The 23,398-nt window shown below is 37.4% G+C and overlaps 1 protein-coding gene across 4 annotated transcripts in view; it reads left to right on the top strand.

Annotated features, from left to right (window-relative positions):
- NEDD4 (NEDD4 E3 ubiquitin protein ligase) overlaps window positions 1-23,398 on the top strand; it is a 152,474-nt gene that overhangs the window by 38,043 nt on the left and 91,033 nt on the right. The window contains exon 5 of one of the 4 annotated variants that reach the window (XM_055435588.2): window positions 8,046-8,099. In XM_055435588.2, the coding sequence (XP_055291563.1) occupies window positions 8,046-8,099 (54 nt within the window). Of the gene's footprint in view, window positions 1-8,045; window positions 8,100-16,710; window positions 18,879-23,398 lie in introns of those variants that run through there. The other 3 variants (XM_055435587.2, XM_055435586.2, XM_055435589.2) reach the window with 3 other exon arrangements.

Below are 23,398 nucleotides of genomic sequence, written 5' to 3'. Positions count from 1 at the left end.
CTACTAACAAAGCTAGTGGAGGTGATGGAATTCCAGTTGAGCTATTTCAAGTCTTGAAAGTGCTGCACTCAATATGCCAGCAGATTTGGAAAACTCAGCAGTGGCCACAGGACTGGAAGAGGTCAGTCTTCATTCCAATCCCAAAGAAAGGCAATGCCAAAGAATGCTCAAACTACCGGACAATTGCACTCATCTCACACGCTAGTAAAGTCATGCTCAAAATTCTCCAAGCCAGGCTTCAGCAGTATGTAAACCGTGAACTCCAAGATGTTCAAGCAGGTTTTAGAAAAGGCAGAGGCACCAGAGATCAAATTGCCAACATCCGCTGGATCATGGAGAAAGCAAGAGAGTTTCAGAAAAACATCTATTTCTGCTTCATTGACTATGCCAAAGCCTTTGACTGTGTCGATCACAATAAACTGTGGAACATTTTGAAAGAGATGGGAATCCCAGACCACCTGACCTGCCTCTTGAGAAACCTGTATGCAGGTCAGAAAGCAACCGTTAGAACTGGACATGGAACAACAGACTGGTTCCAAATAGGAAAAGGAGTACGTCAAGGTTGTATATTGTCACCTTGCTTATTTAACTTATATGCAGAGTACATCATGAGGAACGCTGGGCTGGAAGAAGCACAAGCTGGAATCAAGATTGCTGGGAGAAATATCAATAACCTCAGATATGCAGATGACACTACCCTTATGGCAGAAAGTGAAGAGGAACTCAAAAGCCTCTTGATGAAAGTGAAAGAGGAGAGTGAAAAGGTTGGCTTGAAGCTCAACATTCAGAAAACAAAGATCATGGCATCTGGTCCCATCACTTCATGGGAAATAGATGGAAAAACAGTGGAAACAGTGTCAGACTTTGTTTTTTTGGGCTCCAAAATCACTGCAGATGCTGATTGCAGCCATGAAATTAAAAGACGCTTGCTCCTTGGAAGGAAAGTTATGACCAACCTTGATAGTATATTAAAAAGCAGAGACATTACTTTGCCAACCAAGGTCCGTCTAGTCAAGGCAATGGTTTTTCCCGTGGTCATGTATGGATGTGAGAGTTGGACTGTGAAGAAGGCTGATCGCCGAAGAATCGATGCTTTTGAACTGTGGTGCTGGAGAAGACTCTTGAGAGTCCCTTATACTGCAAGGAGATCCAACCAGTCCATTCTAAAGGAGATCAATCCTGGATGTTCATTGGAGGGACTGATGCTAAAGCTGAAACTGCAATACTTTGGCCACCTCATGCGTCGAGTTGACTCACTGGAAAAGACTCTGATGCTGGGAAAGGTTGGGGGCGGGAGGAGAAGGGGACGACGGAGAATGAGATGGCTGGATGGCATCACCGACTCTGTGGACATGAGTTTGAGTGTACTCCGGGAGTTGGTGATGGACAGGGAGGCCTGGCGTGCTGTGATTCATGGGGTTGCGGAGAGTCGGACACGACTGAGCGACTGAACTGAACTGACTGAACTGAGATTGAGGAAGTTGAGGGGAAATTAGGAGTGACTGCATGGGCTTCCCTGGTGGCTCAGCTGGTAAAGAATCTGTCTGCAGTGTGGGAGACCCTGGGTTTGATCTCTAGGTTGGGAAGATCCCCTGGAGAAGGGAATGGCTACCCCCTCCAGTATTCTTGCCAGGAGAATTCCGTGGGGTGTACAGTCCATGAGGTTGCAAAGAGTCAGACATGACTGAGCAGCTTTCATTCACTTCACTAGGAGTGACTGCTGACAGGCATGGAGTTTCTATTTGAGATGATGAAAATGTTCCAAAATTGTGAGGGTAGTTGGCATACTCTATACTAAAAACCATTGAATTGTACATTTTCAGTGGGTCACTTACATGGTATGTGTATTATATCTCAATAAAGCTTTTTTTTTTTTTTTAATATACCTGCTTTGTTTTTTTCCTGCAACCACCAGCATAATTTCCAGGAACATTACTTTAGGTTGTTTATGACTAGCAGAGAATAAATTGACATTTATCAGTACCTTTATCCTTCTTTGAAAATTTGGTTACTCCTCTGATTTTTTTTTCTTTGCTCTTTTGTCCACTTATAGACTTACATATTTTTTCACAAACATCACAATAGTCTTTATTTTTGTCTTTTCTTATACCTTTCATTTAACTATGACCCTGTAAACTGGTTTTTGTGACCATAGCTTTACTCCTATTTTTAATAGAAATTTAAAAAATAATCTCATTAAAAAATTCACACATAGCTTAAAAAGAGATAGTATAAGGAAAGGGGCTTATAGTGAAGAGCAAAAGACTCTGGTGCCTCATCCTCAGCCCTGCTGTTCTCGCTTCCCAAAAGGAACTGCTCTAAACTGTTTCTGTGTGTCATTCTGGTCATCATTGCCATTCTGATGAATAGTTCACACATCCCTGTCCCAAACTGACCTCCAGCTATGATAGATGAGTAGATCGCCAACTTATGTTTGCTTTCTGTCCATGGTCACAAGAAGCTTGCCATGATTCCAAACGACATAGCCTCCCATGATGATGTCCAGAGGTAGAAAAGGGAGAATTTCCCCCATCATGTCTCTTTTAAAAGTTGAAGAACCCTTTTTTGAAAGTTTCCCCAGAAGACTTGACCCCTCATAGGAGTCTAGGTTGGAAATGGTTTTTCTTCAGGAACTTAGAGCCATTGTTTTGTCAACATTGAACATGATATTGCTATTGAAAGGGCTGATTCTTGTTCCTTTGGGGGTGATTCTTCTCTGTGAAAAAAACTGACGATTTATCTTTATCCTGGTATTTTAAAATTTCAAAGTATTATGCCTTGTGTGTGCAGTGTCATCATATTGGGCCTTTAATAAGCATTTCAGTTTAAATACCACTGTTTCCCTTCAGTTCTGAAGCTTTTATGTGAATAATTTCTCAAATAATTTCCTTCCCTCTGTTTATATGATTGTTTGGAGATTCCAGCTAGTTGGATGCAGGGTCACCTAGACTGATTCTTACCTTTCTCAGTCAAAATTCCTCATGTAAACCACAGAACACAGACAATGATTCAAGTGGCATTTTTCTCACATATTTCAAAGATAACCTTATCCAGCACCTTCCTAGATATATATATATATATAGGAGAGAAATCAGTAGGTAACATACAGTAATTGTCTTAGGACAGGAATCAGCAAACTTTTTCATAAAGAGCCATATAGTAAATATTTTAGGTGTCACACAGTTGGAGGCAAAAAGTAAGGCTGCTATGTAGATGCTTTGATAGCCATTTAAAAATGTTAAAAAAAAAAAAAAAGAAAAACTGTTTTATGGGCTATTAAAAAAAAAAAAAGAAGCAGGGCAGGTACCTGGCAGGATTTGGTCCATAAGCTGTAGCTTATTCAACCTCTGTTAAGGGCATTAGGGCTTAATTTTTTACTGAATCTGTTCAGAAAATACTCTTTTTATTTTCTCCCATATTTTCCTTCAGCTTAGCTTTTTGTTCTACATTTGAGAGATTTCTGCAGATTTACCTTAGATTGCTTATATTTGGATTCAGCAGTCATTTTTAGTTGCAACACCACTCCATGCCTCTTAATGTAGTGTCCTATTTTTGTCTTATAGATTCAAGACTTCCGTAGATATTTCTAAGGAAACACCTTTCAGTTTTTAAAGGTGTTTACTTTTGTTTCTTAAGTAGTTTTTTTCTTTGGGGGCAGTTTTTCTGGTTATACACCTGTGATCTCTGCTAATATAGTTACACTTAACAGTGACACAATAGAAAAATCATCTATTGCTTCTACATATGAAAAGTGCAAACATGTAACAATTATATTTTTAATTATCATTTATGCATTACATATTAAAACTGATGGTTGCATTATTGTTGAACCTCTATCTGAAATCAAAGAGGAACTCTTTCATAATGTGTGTGTGTTTGTGTGTGTTTACCAGAGGTTTAGGTGGCATATGAATATTCTCTCAGTAGGGCCATTGACCCCTTTGCTTCAACTTTCTGTTCTTTTGTTTTGTTTCTTCAGAAGCAAGCCCTGCTTCATTGCTTTCCTCCCCACTTCATCTCTTCCAGAAAAGTGTTGATATTGCTCACCTGCTGGTGGCCCTCACATGTGCATATGATCTTTGTTGTGTTGCTTTTATGCTGATAGCTTATGGTGAACGATGTCGGATTCATGATCTCCGAAGAAGATTTAACTTCGGGACCAGGGACCAGGCTTGATCACTCAAGCGCTTTGATTTAGCAGAGTTTTATTAAAGTATAAAAAGGGACAGAGAAAGCAAAGATCTTACCAGGCCCATTCCCACTATATATATATATTTTAAGATAACAGGTTTAGTCAGAAGGTTTTCAGGAAGGAGAAACATATCCTCAAGCAGGATACATTATTGTTATATAATCCTTCATTGGAGGGACTGATGCTAAAGCTGAAACTGCAATACTTTGGCTACCTCATGCGACGAGTTGACTCACTGGAAAAGACTGTGATGCTGGGAAAGGTTGGGGGCGGGAGGAGAAGGGGACGACAGAGAATGAGATGGCTGGATGGCATCACTGACTCTGTGGACATGAGTTTGAGTGTACTCTGGGGGTTGGTGATGGACAGGGAGGCCTGGCGTGCTGTGATTCATGGGGTTGCGGAGAGTCGGACACGACTGAGCGACTGAACTGAACTGAACTGAAGGAATGTAGAAAAAAAACATTTGTCCTTTCCTCCTCCTTGAGAATTCCAGACCCTTGTCTCTGCCTTGAGAGCCCCATACCCCTTTCTCCTCCTCAGAGACCCCAGACTTCTTAACAATTTGCCTAGGAATTGACTTAGTGCCTTTTACAAATTCCTTTGCTATTGCAAAAATAGGATCTCAAGAGGGAGAGAATTAATGTTTGTGTTTAAACTGTCCTTCTTGAATTAGAATTCTCACCACACATTTTAAATTGTATTCTTGCATTTACCATGTGCCTTTGATATACGCCCCCCCCCTCAAAGTAAACAAATGTTTTATGGTGTTTTTATAATTCAGTAGGCATCTATTCCTGGAGGAGGAAATGGCAACCCATTCCAGTATTCTTGGCTGGGAAATCCCATGGACAGAGTGTGCTACAGTCCATGACGTCACCAAGAGTCACGACTTCACTGAACAACAACAGAGAGCTATTACATACTATTAACTTCAAAAATGGAAGGATGTAGTCAGTTTTGTAATAATTGAAAATGAAGGGGAGTGACTGGGGAGGTAAGACTTCAGAGTGGAGTTGACATTTGAGCTGAGGCTTGAACAAGGGGTAAATTTTGGACTTGTTGAGCAGAGAAGGTATTGCACATGGAGTGACCTTAGCATGCACAGAACTACAGATCAGAAAGCTCGGTTCAGTTCAGTTCAGTCGCTCAGTCGTGTCCAACTCTCCGCTGCCCCATGAATCACAGCACGCCAGGCCTCCCTGTCTATCACCAACTCCCGGAGTTCACTCAAACTCATGTCCACAGAGTCGGTGATGCCATCCAGCCATCTCATTCTCTGTCGTCCCCTTCTCCTCCTGCCCCCAACCTTTCCCAGCATCACAGTCTTTTCCAGTGAGTCAACTCATCGCGTGAGGTGGCCAAAATATTGCAGTTTCAGCTATAAGCAGTAATTAGACTGTTTGTTGTGGGATTAGAGCATAGGGTATTGGTGTATTTGCATGGGCAGGGGACAGTTACAGGACACAAGGCTCAAAAGTCAAACTGGGCTCAGGTCATGAAGATCATTCTGTGCCCAGGCATTTGAATAATTTTCTTTAGGCCACTGGGAGTAACTTTTGAGTACAGCAGTAAAGAAGGCCTAAATTGTCTTTCAGATAAGTCACTCCAGTTACAATAAGAAAGATAGATTTCGAAGATAAGACAGTTGAGGTGGAGCCTCCTGCTAGGAAGCTATTAATTATAGTCTGAACCAGGACAACAGAAGCCTGTTCAGGTCACATCTGATATCTGTTGTCTTAGCAGTATTCATTAAACATCTACATTGTCTACCAGGTATTTTGTTAGGCATTGAGACTTTTTGTTTTTTTCTCTTAAAATATTTTTCATGGCCTTCTTCCCTGTTCTCACTGGGACCATCAAAGGCAAAGCTCATCAACACTTCATGCCTGAGTTACTACAGCCACAGTCCCTGTGGACTCCAGGGTCTCTCTCTAGTCCTGTTTATTTTGTGTATCACTCACAAAATAATATTTACATGTGATCTTCAAATTTTACTTTTTTCCTTTGAAAGCTTAATTTTCTCCCATACTAATCAAGTTTTAATTCGTTTTCTGGGTATCAGTACCTTCAGCCTGGCTCTTCCCTATATAACCAAATTTTTCTTAAGACTTTCTACCATAAATATGTTCTTATTAGTTGATTTTCTTAGAGCACACTCATTCTGCCCCCATGCCTTTCTCCCCTGTGATCTCCTTTCTGTGAGTATTTTCTGTATTTTCTTACTCAAATTCTTCCCATCTTTCAAGTCTTAGCTCAAGTGTCATCTCCTCCCCCAAATTTCCTCTATATCTTTCTAGAAAGGATTATTCTCTTACACTGTTTTTCTATCCCCAAGGCATGTCTAGCCCTTAATTGTGGCTTCCACCCTCATTGTTCCTTCATGGTTACAGTATGACTGCAGGGGTGCCAGCTGTCTTAACCGAGTTCCACACAGGAAAAAGGAGTACAAAGGGCAAAAGCAACAGCTCTTCCAGCTGAGTCAGCCCCATTTAAAGAGCTCTCCCAGAAGTCCCACCCAGTGACTGTTGCTAGACTGGCCTCTTTGGTCACCCCTAGGTGCAAGACAACTTTTTGGGGGAGTCTTACTGACAGTTTCAATGTTGAACAAGTCCAGAGGATACTGTTCACACAGAAAACAATACATGAAAAAATGGAGTGTTTTGTATTTTTATCTGGATGATGATGACATGGTAAACATGTGTGAAAGGTCATCAAGTGGTATGTTTAAGATTAGTAAATGTTATACTTTTCTGAATTTGTTATACTTTTCAATTAAAAAAGTTAATGCCTCTCTTCCCCAGAGTTGTGGTGACCTAGGCAGATTGCTTCAGGTATAATTTGGATTATGTTATCAGAAGGACATAAGGAAGAACAGATATTGGTCTGGGTATCTCAATATCCTTGTCACACGTATAGGACTTTTTTCTGAAGGGTAGTAATGCTTTTGATATATAAGCCAAAGTTTTAATATATTTCAGTGTTTAATGTGATTTATTTATCATAGTGAAAATATGAACTTTCATGTAAGAAAGTTTATACCATCTTAACCTCTGGTATAAAAAGTTATTAAAGATTTTGTTTGATATTTAGTAAATATTGTTAATAACTTGATGTTGGGACATTTCAGCAAAAATAAAAGCATTGGCTTTGAAAAATAAAATATTAATACTATATGTTAATTTTTACTTGTGCTGTAAGATATAAACAATAAGTGAAAACTCAGTGTATACTTTTTGACTGCTTAGGTATTTTATATAGTAGAAGCAATATTGGTCTTATCAAGTCAGTACTACAAGGATTCAGAACACTTGTTACCATAAAATCAACATCCACTTTGACTAGTTCTAACCTGATAAATAAAAAGTGAGTACATAAAATTAATAATAAGTTAAAATCCAGTCTGTATTTTTAAGTGCTTGCAAATATTTAAATTTTTGAGATTGTGTCTTTTATTGTATTTTAGAAAAAAATGGGAAATAAGAAACCAAATCCACTTTGTTGTTATGGTAAAACTTAGAAAATGGTTGACATGTGATAAGTCTTGGCTTTTGTATTAAGTTTCACATGTAATTTAAAATACATTGTAAGTAACAGGAGTTAGGAAGTGGCAGTGTTTACAAGCATTTATTTATTGGTGTCTGTGGCTTGATGTTCACTTCTTTAAAAATTAAAAGTAGAGTTGATTTACAGTGTGTTAGTTTCTGTGTACAGCAAAATGATTCAATTATACATACAAACACACAGGTATGTGTGTATATATATTCTTTTTCATTGTAGGTTATTATAAGATACTGAATATAGTTCCAGTGTTCATTTGTTTTTAAGCCAAGGTTGTTTTTTCGTTACTTAGGTTCATCCTCAGCACCACCGGCTTCTATTTGAAGTGTTTGATGAAAATCGACTGGTAAGTCCTACCGTACAAACATAAACTGTGAAGCAAGGGTATACTTGAGTAACAAGCAAAAGTAGGCCGGGAATCTCTGAAGTGAGAGAGGTGGATTATGGAAAGACTGGGCAAAGTGGTGGATAGAATTTTTTCCCCCCTCTTTCCTGGTGCTACTCTCAACTCTTCTGTTCTCCCTGGCACCTCTCCTGATTATCAGTTCTCAGCAAATTTCATGGTCTTCCTCAAGGTCTCTCATGGTAGGAGATACAGAAAAGTCGGCCTCTTGGCCTGACCTTCCTGCACACTTATGCTGGTACCCTGGTTGATAGTCCCAGGCTCAGGAACCTTCCCCTCCGCACTCCAGTGGAGGTCTTAAGGTTGCCTGTATCCAGTTATGACATCCCTTCCTCTCCCTTATCCCCACTCTTCTATTGAATACAAAGGAAATCTCTCTAACTGATGAAATTAAGTTCTCTAAAGAACTGCCAGTCTTCAGAGAGACAAAAAGCAAATATAACCTGTTTTTATTTTTATGAAAGGATAGTTGTGATTCCTAATTTCCTAAAGACTGTCTTGAAATCCTACCCTCTTCCTAATTTGTCTTGGAACTGTATTTCAAACCTTTTTAGCATTTTACATTTACATTTTAAACCTGTAAGATTTGAATATGGAGGCATAAGAACAGTGTTATAGAGTCAAATCTTATCAATTACTAGACAGAAGCACGACAAAAATTAAGACAGTTTTATTCATTTTGTAGCTAACATAGAAACTAGATTTATTTAAGAGTCTATTTTTAGTGTTGGACTATATAACACTTGGTTTTATAGATGTGATAACTGTACTAGTAACAGAAGATATTGGAGAAGGGAATGGCAACCCACTCCAGTATTCTTGCTAGGAGAATTCCGTGGACAGAGGAATCTGGCAGGTTACAGTCCATGGGGTCTCAAAGAGTCAGACACAACTGAGTTACTAAGTTCAGCACAGCACAACTGAAGATATTTCAGATGAAATCATTAATTGGTATCATTATAGGCAAAGGTACTTTTTTTGCAGCCAAGGGAGACTTCATCACTAACTTGGCAATCTAATTTTGTAAGGCTCAGTGACAGATGCTGATGATTTGCTTATCATTTGGTTAGTCACAGAGCTTTTTATTTTCTGTTTGTATTTTTGCCTTTTTAAAAATAAAATGGAGAATGTTTTCATTTTTTCCTTCTGTTGGTACAGATCTGTTTTCCTTCTAGATAGGACCAGGTGAAATTTAGTATTGGTGTTTTGTAATCATGAAATAAACATACAAATATATATATATACTATAATATTTATCTTAAATAATAAGATAAATATCTGTATGTTTATTATTCAACTTAAGAACTTGAACATTACCAAAATCTTCAAAGCATCCTTTAACCCTTCTAATAGCATCTCCTTTTTCTCTCCCACGAGTAGTAACCACTGTCCTGAATGTTGTGTTTATCATTTCTTTGCTATTTAAAAAATTTTATCATGTATATCAGTTCAGTTCAGTTGCTCAGTCGTGTCCGACTCTGCGACCCCATGAATCGCAGCATGCCAGGCCTCCCTGTCCGTCACCAACTCCCGGAGTTCACTCAAACTCATGTCTATCGAGTTGGTGATGCCATCCAGCCATCTCATCCTCTGTCGTCCCCTTCTCCTCCTGCCCCCAATCCCTCCCAGCATCAGAGTCTTTTCCAGTGAGTTAACTCGTCACATGAGGTGGCCAAAGTATTGGAGTTTCAGCTTTAGCATCAGTCCTTCCAATGAACACCCAGGACTGATCTCCTTTAGAATGGACTGGTTGGATCTCCTTGCAGTCCAAGGGACTCTCAAGAGTCTTCTCCAACACCACAGTTCTGTATCCCTAAAAAACATAGTGGTTTCCGTTTTCATATTTTTGGATTTACTAAAATATTAGTACTGTGAATACTTTCCTCTCTGACATGCTTTTGGATTAATGATATATTTGTGAGGTCAATCCATAAGAACATATTTCACAAATGCATAATTTTCCCTTCATCTGCAAATGCTGTAATGCCACAATTTATGTATTTATCCTCCTTAATAGATATGAGTGTTGTTTCCAGGTTTGTGCTATTACCAATTGATAAACATTCTTGCTGTGTTTCCTGATACACATGTATGACTGTATCTCTTAGATTCCTATTTTGGCCTTGAATTGCTGGTCATGGTATTACTGTGTTATTTTTCCTGTTGTTCATGATACCGAAGTGACTTTCTCCCTGATTCTTGGGCACATCATCGGCGAACTGTTTTATTCGAATTATTTGCATATTGTACACAAGGAGGGATAGCTCATGCTGATGCTTTCCACCCTGCTTATAGTTATCTAGTCTTTTTGCCAGTAATCTTAGTACGGTGTGACTCTTCATTGCCAAAACTAATATTTGTCATGCTCTGATCAGTGCATTAGCACTCCTTGAGCATTTACCGTCTATAGGGTGTATACAGGGTGTCATGATATGTCAAAAGAAAAAAAGCATTGCTTACGATATTAACAATGGAATATTTCTAAAAGCAAAAAGAAAATAATGCATTGATCAGCATATTATAGATCCTTATACCAAAGAGTCAGAATTCCTTGTAGTCCAACTTGTGTTTTGGTATATTAGCTTATAACTCTAGACAAATTATTTAATCCTTCTGAAGATATTATCTCATGTTTAAAAAATAGGGATAACAGTATTTGCCCTACCTATCTGATAAATACACTATGAAAATAAAATGAGACAGTACCTATCAAAGCACTTGAAAATTTTTCATCATTAATATAATGTGTGATTTAGAGTTCATGGTCTTGTTCATTTATGGCTGTCTGATGTCACATTTTGTGTGTTAATTATAATATGCCACTTTGGGCATACATTGTGTTCAGTACTTTGTTATGCATTGGAAATATAGTTTTTCTTAAGAAGCTCATTTTACTAGAAAATGGGAACAAGAAATAATTAAGAGTGGTGCATGTCATTGTAATGCTCTGATTTGTTGCTGGTCCCAGCAGGTAATTGAAGTGTACAGATTGCCTGAGATGTCATAGAAACTATAGCCATTGATGGAATAACAAGCTTGATTGTGTAGCAGTAAATTGACCTGTGCACTGTAAATGTCATTTTACCTTCTCCTGTAGCATTCACAACTAAGTTAGAGACACATCCTTTTCCTAGCAAGGTTCTCTTTGGAAATACATGGCAAAAAGCAAATACACTTTAAGGAGAAAGAATTTCTAGTATTCTGGAAAATGTTTGCAATATAAGTGATATTTTTTCAGCCAATTTTAAGAACCTGGGGATTATAAACTATCATAGTTTGGTAATGGTGTTGTTGAGGGTGATGGGACGTTTGAGAATGATGTGCCTTTAAATGAATTCTACATATACCAATGCAAAAGTTAGTGCTTCTGTGTCACTCGGTTCAATTCAGTCGTTCAGTTGTGTCCGACTCTTTGTGACCCCATGGACTGCAGCACACCAGACTTCCCTGTTTATCACCAACTCCCGGAGCTTTCTCAAACTCATGTCCATCGAGTTGGAGATGCCATCCAACCATCTTATCCTCTGTCGTCCTCTTCTCCTGCCTTCAATCTTTCCCAGCATCAGAGTCTTTTCCAGTGAGTCAGTTCTTTGCATCAAGTGGCCAAAGTATTAGAGTTTCAGCTTCAGCATCAGTCCTTCCAATGAACACCCAGGACTGGTCTCCTTTAGGATGGACTGGTTGGATCTCCTTGCAGTCCAAGGGACCCTCAAGAGTCTTCTCCAACACCACAATTCAATAGCATCAATTCTTTGGTGCTCAGCTTTCTTTGTGGTCCAACTCTCACATCCATACATGACTTCTGGAAAAACCATAGCTTTGACTTTGTGGACCTTTGTTGACAAAGTAATATCTCTGCTTTTTAATGTGCTGTCTAGGTTAGTCATAACTTTTCTTCTTCAAGGAGCAAGCTTCTTTTAATTTCATGGCTGCAGTCAGCATCTGCAGTGATTTTGGAGCCCAAGAAAATAAAGTCCCTCATTGTTTCCCCATCTATGTGCCATGAAGTGCCATGCTTTTAGATTTTTGAATGTTGAGTTTCACTCTCCTCTTTCAGTTTCGTCAGGAGGCTCTTCACTTCTTTTTCACTTTCCGCCATAAGAGTGGTGTTATCTATATATCTGATGTTATTGATATCTCTCCTTGCAATCTTGATTCCAGCTTGTGCTTCATCTAGCCCAGCATTTCTCATGATGTACTCTGCATATAAGTTAAATAAGCAGGGTGACAGTATACAGCCTTGACATACTCCTTTACCAATTTGGAACCAGTCCGTTGTTCTATGTCTGGTTCTAACTGTTGCTTCTTGACCTGCATACAGTTTTCTCAGGAGGTAGTTAAGGTGGTCTTATATTCTAGTCTCTTTAAGAATTTTCCACAGTTTGTTGTGATCCACACAGTAAAAGGCTTTAGTGTAGTCAATGAAGCAGAAGTAGATGTTTTTCTGGAATTCTCTTGCTTTTTCTATGATCCAATCTCTGATTCCTCTACCTTTTCCAAGTTCAGCTTGAACATCTGGAAGTTCTCAGTTCACATACTGTTGAAGCGTAGCTTGGAGAATTTTGAGCATTACTTTGCTAGCGTGTGAGATGAGTGCAATTGTGTGGTAGTTTTAACATTCTTTCAGCATTGCCTTTCTTTGGGATTGAAATGAAAACTTACCTTTTCCACTGTTGAGTTTTCCAAATTTGCTGGCATATTGAGTGCAGCACTTTAACTGCATCATCTTTTAGAATTTGAAATAGCTAAACTGGAATTCCATCACCTCTACTAGCTTTGTTTGTAGTGATGCTTCCTAAGGCCCATTTTACTTCACACTCCAGGATGTCTGGCTCTAGGTGAATGATCACACCATCATGGTTATCTGGGTCATCAAGATCTTTTTGTATAGTTCTTCCATGTGTTCTTGCCACCTTTTCTGCTTGCCATCTTCTGCTTCTGTTAGGTCTATACCATTTCTGTCCTTCATTGTGCCCATCTTTGCATGAAGTTCCCTTGATATCTCTAATTTACTTGAAGAGATCTCTAGTCTTTCCCATTCTGTTGTTTTCCTCTATTTCTTTGCATTGATCACTGATGAAAGTTTTCTTATCTCTCCTTGCTGTTCTTTGGAACTTTGCATTCAGATGGGTATATCTTCCTTTTCTCCTTTGCCTTTCACTTCTCTTCTTTCCTCAGCTATTTGTCTTCTCCTCAGACAACCATTTTGCCTTTTTGCCTTTGTTTTTCTGGGGGATAGTCTTGATCACTGCCTCCTGTACAGTGGCATGAACCTCTGTCCATAGTTCTTCAGGCACTCTGTCTATCAGATCTAATCCCTTGAATATAGTTGCCACTTCCACTGTATAATCATAAGGAATTTCATCTAGGTCATACCTGAATGGTCTAGAGGTTTTCCCTATTGTCTTCAGTTTAAGTCTGAATTTTGCAATAAGGAGTTCATGATCTGAGCCACAGTCAGCTCCTAGTCTTGTTTTTGCTGACTGTATAGAGCTTCTCCATCTTCGGCTACTTCCCAAAGTGACACATCTGTGTCACTACCCAAGAGCTATGTCTGCACACATCCACCCTCTGAAGCCTTAGGAGACGCCTATATTTCATATTCTAGGTGGACATGCTGTGCATCTCAAGTTTAGTGGTTGTATTAGTCAGGGTTATCCAGAGAAACAAAACCAATAGGATACACATACATGCACACAGAGAATGAGAGAGGGAGCGATAATGAGGTGGGGGGGATTGATTTATTTTAAGGCATTGGCGGGTCTGAAATCTATAAGGTGGTACTGGCAGGTTGCAGATTCAAGTAGGAGTAAGGCATCTGAAATCTGTAGGGCAGGGCAGCAAACTGGAAACTCAGGCAAGGTTTCTTGTTACAGTCTTAAGGCAGAATTGCTGCTTCCAGAAATCTGTCTTTTTTCTTAAGTCCTTTAACTGATTGAGGTCCACTACCAGCCACTCCAGGATTCTTGCCTGGAGAATCCCATGGACAGTGGAGCCTGGCAGACTACAGTCCATGAGGTTGCAAAGAGCTGGACACGAGAGAAGTGACTTAGCACGCACGTATAACTTATGGAGGGCATTTTGCTGTATTTAATACTACTGATTTAAATGTCAATCACATCTAAAAAAATAGCTCCATAGCAACACTTGGATGGGTGTTTGACTCAAAACTTAGCCAAGTCAACATGTGCAATTAAGCGTCACAGGGGACATTGACCTTCAGAGTTCTAGTCAATGATTAGTATAATCCTGAGCCTGTCCATAGGGGTATATAATCACATTTATTTTCTGTGTAGATAATCGAAAACTAAATATCTCAGAATGTGGGGTCCTGAGCTTCTGTCTAATCCTAAAATATGATCTGTTTCATTCTAGAATATAAAATGCTATATGATTTGCATAGATTCCTCCCAACTGAGGTCTGCTATCACCCTCCAGCTCTTCCCCCCTTGAGGTTAGGGTTGATACTCCTCTCTTGGCATTTCTTTGGCCAGGAGGCTACATCTTATCCCAGTTTCTCCAGGTTGTACACTGCTTTATTAGTGGTACAAATCCTGTGCAATCCCAGACCAGAGCCAGTAATGCAAACTGTTTAACCTTTCTAGAATTGAAACGCAGCCTAGAGTACAAGGAAGTGCTTTTCTTACTTTTCCTTGGCTGAAGCACTCTTTGCAAATGTTTCAAGTATTCTGCCTTCTTGTCCAGCTGCAGTATTTTGATGTTTCTTTAGAAGTAGTAGCTAGATCCATCCACCATCCATCCAGCCTCATCTCTGGTGTTACTTGGTGCTTACATTGTTCCAGCACGGTCTCAGGAGGATCAGAAGATATGCTTAGTTGCGATCCTGGAAGCTCGAAATGTAGTTAGGGGACATGAAGCTGATATTTATAGTGAAGCTTACTGTAGCTTTACTATAAGAGAAAGAGGAAATGCTTATTTGATTAATTATCTTATATTGACACCCAAAAGAGGTTTGCTTATTAACTGGAATTTTTAGACTATAGGCATGAGTGGTTGATCTCATTGATTAGCTTATTAGAAATAATCTATTTATCGAGTCAACCCTAACTTAATTCTAGAAGGTAAGCTGAAGGTTTTTGAAGGCATAGTGAAAAGATTAGGACTCTTCCTTCTATAAAGAAAAAAGGATTATAAGGGAATATGTACTGAAGTCTATAAAATCATAATGTAGATTATATCAAACCAAAACAGCATAACAATTTTATTACTAAGTTTACAACTGTACACATTCTAAAACATAGTAGTATCTCATCTAGTCAGAAATAGAATCTAGTAAATTCCATATTTCTGTTTGTCCTGTCTTAATTGATTAAGAACACTGTTTAGAAAATTATGATTGAGAACAGATCTATCCTAAGTTTTCTTTTTTAAACAAAGTGCAAGTATATGTTTTACATATTTGCTTTTACTTAGGAAAAAAAAAACTTACTTAGAAAAGTACAACTTGGGTGTAGTACTATGTGGTGTAAACAACTGAACTGTTTTACTTTTTTACTTTCCTATGAATGAGCCAGTATATATTTATTACTGGAGTTCCAGCTGTAAAATTCAGGTAAGAAGTTTAAATATACCCTAGAGTATTATTTAAAAATAAATGTGTTTCTTTCAAATAGAATACCAACCTTGGTCTATGACATTTAGGGGAGAAATTAAAATATTAAACTTTTATTACCTAGTAAACTGAAAATAAAGTAAAGGTTAAATAAATACAAAGCAGAAAAAAAATATATATATATACAAAATCACAACGTCCAAAAGGACAAACAGTTTACTGTTCTCTCCTGCTGGAGCTTTATCAGCAGTAGTAAGTAATTCCATCTTTAGGTCAGTGCTAGTACTCACAAATGTAAACAAGTATGTACGTTGTCTATATAAAGAAATATGCCATACGCTTTATACTTCTTCATAGATATCAAACAACTAAATGAATTGTTTCAGTGCACCAGTAGGGGCCAGCAAAGAGCTCTTAGAGTTTTTCAGAATAGAGTTGGCATTGAGATATGTTTATTTGATGTGTTAAATCCTTTTTAGACTTCTTTACTTACCACAACACTCTCTTAAGTGAATGAATTGCATAGACAGTGGAATAAAATATCTTGTGTGCTCAAACTATATTGGGGTATAGTTTTTCTGTCTAATCTGCATATATTTTTAATGGAATGTTTGCTTAGGCTATTTCTTGGCAGAGTTTTAATAGTCAAAATATAAATGGAATCATTTAAAGACTGTACTGCTTGGCTGGAAAGGCCTTAAAATTACAGGAGAAAATGCTTGGTGACAGCTTCTCACAAGCGTTTTTTTCTCAGACGTATGCTCAATTTTTGCAATAGTATTACTAGGCTAGTTTTGTATTTTGATCCTTCAGCTTTCACTTTTTATAAGTACGAAGTGTTTTGGAAACTAAAATATTTATCTGTTTGGTTTAATGCTAAACTTTTAATTCACCCCGAAAGTTTTGGTATTTCCAAATATATACAAACATTTGAACTTTCTCCTTTTAAAAATATTAACAGTCTATATTCCTTTCTACATTTACTAAGTTGACTGAATTCCTAGTATAGCCACTATTTGGAAATGCAATCCTTGACTTGATACTCAATTACATGGAGTTTCATTCCTACCAACTTCCTGTAATTCTATCCCTATGGGTAAAAATATTAGTGGTCAAACTCTGCTGGAGACAGTATAGGCACCGTGATTCACAGAGTTAAATGTTCATTTAGTAGAGCTGGAGTAAAAAAAATACTGTTTCAACTTGAAATGCTAGAAGATTGTTGTTCTTGTGTTACTCATTCATGCAAATTGGAGAAGGTATAATTGAAACAAGGTTGGCAGTGTTTGAGGCAGTGTGCTGCAGCTGAGCTCAGCTTAAAGGTCGCTGGAAATCAAGTGCTTTGTAAGTGAAGGCATTTTGACTACAAGCGATTCAAGACATTTTGGAAACGTCAGTCTCAGGAATGGGCCGTCTTTTTCTTTCTATGCTATCTGGTCTTTAAGGTTTTACTTAGGATAAAGACTACTACTTCTGAGCTCTTTCAGGCACCACAAATGATTTTTTCTTTTGCTGCAGTGCAGCTGCTTCTAGTCTGTCTACCGACAGAGATCTTTGTTATGACTCTCAGCCCTTAACATGTTTGGAAATGAGAACAAATGGCACAAAGCTTACGATTGCACTTTGCAGCCAGAAGAAGCAATACTTATCCTTTGTCAGAAACCTCCGGAGATGATTTGGATAGCAGCATTCACATGTGCTTCACGACACCAACACGGATTTCAACGGCGAACGTGGTTCAAATGAAGCTGACTCCCAAACAGACTGCAGTAGCTCCGTTAATAAAGGAAAACCTTAAGTCTCGGGAAAGATCATCTTTTCCTTCACCTGAAAATGTTCATAAAAAGAGCAGCTGTCTGCAGATATCATTACAACCAACAAGGTACAGTGGATGTCTTCAGTCTGGCAATGTCTTAGCTGATGATGATGATGCTTCGTTTACTTGTGTCTTAAAGGATGGCAGTGCTGTGGTTGGTAATGAACTGAATGCCATGGATGATGGTAACCTCTTAAGCAGTCCTGCCATTTGCAGTGGTAGTCTTAGTAACTTTTCAGCCAGTGAGAATGGGTCTTACAGCAGCAATGGTAGTGATTATGGGTCCTGCACAAGTATCACCAGTGGAGGTTCATATACCAACAGTATCATCAGTGACAGCAGTGGTTATACTTTTCCACCAACTGATGATACCTTTTTTGGTGGAAATTTATCTTCTGACAACGCTTCCAATAGAAGTGTGCCAAACAGGAATACTACTCCATGTGAAATTTTTTCAAGAAGTACAAGTACAGTTCCCTTTGTCCAGGATGACTTGGATCATGGACTAGAGATTATGAAATTGCCAGTGAGCAGGAACTCGAAAATTCCACTAAAACGTTGTTCATCCTTAGTCATTTTTCCTAGGAGTCCTTCAAATACCCCACCAATTTCTCCAACAAGTACAGGTACTCTTCCAAGCAAAGGATCCTATCAGACCTCACACCAGTTTATTATTTCTCCTAGTGAAATTGCCCACAATGAAGATGGCACTAGTGCTAAGGGATTTCTTTCAACAGCTGTCAATGGACTTCGGTTATCCAAGACAGTCTGTACTCCTGGAGAAGTAAGAGACATACGACCTCTTCACAGGAAGGGCTCATTACAAAAGAAAATCATTATTGCAAATAATAGTCCAAATCAGACTGTCTGTGAAAAGCCATCTGAAGGATATTCTTGTGTTTCACTGCATTTTACCCAACAGAAAGCAACTGCATTAGATTGTGAAGCAACAAATGGTGATTGTAAACCAGAGATGTCAGAAACCGAGCTTAATTCTGATCCAGAGTTTATTAAGCTTATGCATAGGACATCTGCATGTTTACCATCCTCCCAAAATGCAGATTATCAAATAAATATCAATGGACAGTTGGAAAGACCAAATTTACAGATAAACAAAAACCATGCTCTTTTACAGAGAAGTGTTTCATTGGGGGGAACTTATCCAAATGTTTCCTGTTTATCTAGCCTTAAGCACAATTGTTCTAAGGGGGGACCATCTCAATTACTCATAAAATTTGCATCTGGAAATGAAGGTAAAGTTAATAATTTAACAAGAGACAGCAACAGAGATTTCACAAATGAACTACCTAATTCTTTAAAGCATTCTTGTAAGGTAAGTTTCCTTTGGTTTTGGAAAATGTTAATTTATACTAGGATAGCTCTGTGAAATATTTGGTAAAATTTATTATAACTTGGTGCTTTGTATATTTTCTTGGTCCTTAGCTAGCAAGTACTTTGTAGTCACGAACTTAATATTTGTGAATCTGAAACGTGCCTAATAGTTTTTCACTCTGGTTATTTTATCAGCATACAAAATATTCATTAAAAAAAAACTTTCCAAAGTGATATAAGCCATAAAACATTCTGTAGCATAAGAACAGGCTTTAAATAATAATTTATTTTATAATATTTTGCCTTAGTATATTTTCCCCTTGAGTGGCATGGTGTTTTAAAGTCTAACTCCGTATTTCATTCTTATTTTCAAAAATGCTCATTATAAATTCTTTAAGCATTAAGCATTTTGAAAAAAAGCCCTTTTAAGCCCTCTTTAATCATTATGAAGAAAAGTAAAATATAGAAAGCCCCTTAAGGTATTAAACAGTAAAAAGTCTACTTAAATGTGAAACTTTTCTTATAAGTGAACATAGAGAAAATATTTCTTTGAAATACATATATTTATTTGATCATTGATAAAAACTAGTATACTGAATGTTTAAAGCAGAGGAAAAATAACTGCTATTTGCATTTGTATATGCCCTTGACCACAGGAATTTTGTTCCACCCTGTTTTTCTTTAGCTACCAGTTAAGAGTGCCTTCTAAAATGTAACTCATTCTTTCAATAATATTGAACTCTAAGTTTTATATTTTTAAATTTGGTTTCAATGGCTAGGCATTTCCTAGTTATCGTATTAATTTGTTATTTGGGTAATTTTGCTTTATTATAGTAGTAATTTAACTCCAGTGAATCGTAACCAAAACAGTTTTTTAGTGTAATTTGGCCTTTCCAAAGTATTTTAACTGTAACTTGAATAGATTTTTAAAATTTCTGTATTTGGAAGATCTTGCCAGATTTTAGGAAATTTTTAAAAAAGTATTTTTGACTAAACCAATTCTAGATGACAGTACATAATAGTTTGAGGCAAAGAAACTTATCTGCTTATCTGTGTTTATATAACACTATCAAAATTAAAGTTTTTTTTTAAATTTCTGGGCAAATAAAATCTTAAATATTTGCTAGTTTGTTTTCTCTCTTTTGAAATGTGATGAATATAATTCTTATTACCAATGCCCAGATGTTAATATAAGCAACTAATGTAATGAAAATGAATAAAAATCACATTTCATATTCTGATTATGTTTTAGAATTATTAATTCCGTTTGCAAAACTTTTAAAACACTGTTAGTGGATTATAATCCATTCAATTATTCTGTCTCCTAAAAAAAGCAATTAAGTGATACTGTGAAAAAACACATTAGTAGTTTGCTAACTGAATTACATGTACCTTGTAAATGTAGTTTACATTTAATGAAATAATTAACCTGAAACAAATAATTGACCTAGAAATATTTATAGAAATAGTCTTTAAAGAACTGATTTTGTGGTCATGTTATAGTTTGCTGTTGTTGATACTTTTGAAAAAATGGTCTTTTTAATGTTTTTAAATTAAATTTGACTGCCTTTTGTGTGGCTAAAAGATATACTTTCACTGGTTTTTCTTTAAAATTGAGTAAGCTAACTTAAACATATTTTGTAACAGCCGAATGCCTAGCTTTCTGCAGATTCTATTTTTTTCTAGATTATTCAGTTATAAAATAGTTGAAGTGTGTCGTTTGCTGGAACTAAGTTGTTCCTCCTCTTAATGTTTGTTATTAAAGAACTTTTTATATAAGAATTGTAAACTACATAGAACCATTAAACAATACATGCTAGATCTAAATTGATCTAATTGATTAGTGGTAAATTAAGGGCTTGTTTTAAGAGGAAAATAGTAATGTTGTGTTTTCTAAACATAGCAGTGACAACAATAATGGGGTTTTAGAAGTAATCCTGTGTTTATCAATAATTATATATTAATCTAATTATAGTGGTATATTGTAACTCACTTATAAATAAACAGCTCCCAAAATATTTCCCATGACTCCAGTTTGTCTGGGTTAGTATTCTGATATGCTGAGTCTGGATTCACATTTAACAAGTTGATATTAGAGTAGCATTTAGTAATGTCAGCTATCTGTACCCAGCAGCCGTGAAATTAAATCACTGCTTTGGTCAGGGACCCTGGTTTCTAAAACATGAAGAGGTCTACAGATTCTTTTCTTCTGTGTTTAGCATCCAGTCTCTAGCAGAATAGTATCCAGTTTCTAACTCTATAATCAACAGCTCATTAATGGCTAATTATTTAAATCTAGTGAGAACTTTTGTATGTATCTGCAACTGGGTTCTGTGTGTTGTTTACAATTTAGAATGAAGAAGAGACTTTGTAATCTGCATGATCATGTTTATTTCACTTATTTGCCTTCAAAGAATATACCAATAACTGGCATATATTTATTGTATGTACTTTTTGAGAGACAATATTACTTTTGTAAAGGCTTTATAATCTGGAAGTAGGCATTTGACATTTTAACATTGTGTGTATTATCAGCTTGATCAAGAGAGAGATTAAGTAGGTGAGATAGTTTTTATTCAGGTACCAAGATTACCATTAGATTTCTAAAATCTGTGTAATAGTTAGTTTACTCTGTATTGTTTCACTTTCCCCTATCTATGTTTTTAAAATTTCCTGTGTTGTTAGGATGCTCAGAAACTTCATTGCCCTATTATTTTAAATACTTTAGCATTTGCCCTAGCTTGTTAATGTCTTCCATTCTTCATGTATATGCATATTTTTATCAGAAAGTTTGGCTTTACCTTTTTCTCTTTATTGTAAATGTTTTTGTTTATTTTTTGTTATTTAATCTCGGATAGGTAAATTGCTTAAGCCTGGTGTGGTAGAACTTTAAAAAACTGTCTCAGTTATTTTAAACCCTTTAAAACTAATCTCAAGATTGTACGTTTCAATAATATATTTAGTTGTTCTTCCCAAAATAACTGTTTTAAATATACACTATTTTCAGTGTTTCATTATTTTCTGTCCTCATTTTATTAACTTTAGCAGAATATTTAGAGACATTTGGTTAAATTTATTTTGAACACTTAATCTTTCCTATAAAAATCAATATAGTTTATAAATATTGACTCTAAAACTGTGATGCAACAATGTTAATGACCAGTTTTAGAAACTTGGTAAGAAGTATGTGCATTTCTTAGAACTGAAGAACTAAAATACTAATTTCAGGGTGGTTCAGGGAGCTAAATTGTTTTCTTCAGAAATATTTTGTATTTCTCTGGAGATGTTTCTTTAATTCATTCATCTAGCACATGTGTGAGTGCCTCCTGTTTGCCAGGCACGAACTCAAGCTCTGGGAATAAAAGATAATAAAGCACAATGTCTTCCTGCGGGAACTCCCATTCTCCTTACAGACATACTGGTAGACAAGTAAAATCTCAGACTAAAATGTGATGTGCTGAAATAGAGCTGTATATGAAAAAGTGAGAAAGATGCAACAATGTTTGTCTGAAGGAGAGGACCGGGTTGGTAGTCAAAGGCTTCACAGGGGAGGTGACATTTGAGCTGAATCTTAATGGGTGATTTGGACTTCCCCAGGCAGAGAATCAAGGAGGATATTTAGGGCAGGGATTCTCAATCTCAGCACTTTTTTTGTTGTGGAGGGCTGTCCTGTGTCTTGTAGGATGTAAGCAGCATCCCTGGTGTCCATTTACTCAATGCCAGTGGCATCATCTCCCTCAGCTGTCACAATCAAAAAATGTCTCCGGACATGGCCAAATGCCCCCCAGGGGCAAACCTAACTGCTATTGGGACGCATTGCTGTAGGCAGAAGCAACCACACATACAAGGCTGGAGATGTGAAAGAACCACACTGTAAGTAGTTCAGGGTGACTGAAGTACACAGAGTCCAGGGTTGTGGTAGGAGATGATAACACTGGAAATGGGTGGGAGTTCCATTGCATGGAGCACCTCATGCTGAAAGAAAGCAGAGTGTCTCCTGCCAATAGACAATAGCTAGGCAACAGAAGTTGTTATTGAGAGTGTAGTATGCTTACTTTTGTGTTTTTAGATGATAATTTTTTATGACACCATGGATTATATGTGAATTAAACTTTTCTTAACTTGGCCAGCCAGGTGAATAGTGACATCATGAACTAAGATAGGGAATTCAGGAGAAGGCGCCAGATTGGGAGGGCAAAGAAGAAACCATGAATCATTAAGTTTTTGTCCTGAGAAATTGCCCTGGTAGTACTGCTGTCAAGTAGGGTAGTTGGCTCAGGAGAGGAGTGAGAGCTGGAAATGTAGCTTGGGAGTTAAGCATCTAGTCAGACTTCGGTAAGGATGGACTGGAAAAAGCATGAAGGTGAGATGGGAGGAGTGATAAATCAGAGTTCTGGGGACTACTATCTTGGGAGAAACAGTGGAGGAGGAGATAAAAAGGAGACTAAGAGTCACCAGAGGGGCAGAGAGGCCAAAAGAGCTTAGAGGCCTGAAAGCCAAGAGAGTGGAAAATTCAAGGCG

Source organism: Moschus berezovskii, chromosome 9 (genome assembly GCF_049115385.1).
Source record: "Moschus berezovskii isolate FMDL1 chromosome 9, NW_MosBer_1.0, whole genome shotgun sequence".
In the NCBI taxonomy this organism is placed as follows: Eukaryota; Metazoa; Chordata; class Mammalia; order Artiodactyla; family Moschidae; genus Moschus; species Moschus berezovskii.
Note: the sequence above shows the minus strand (reverse complement) of the source record. Positions and strands in the feature narration are given on the sequence as shown.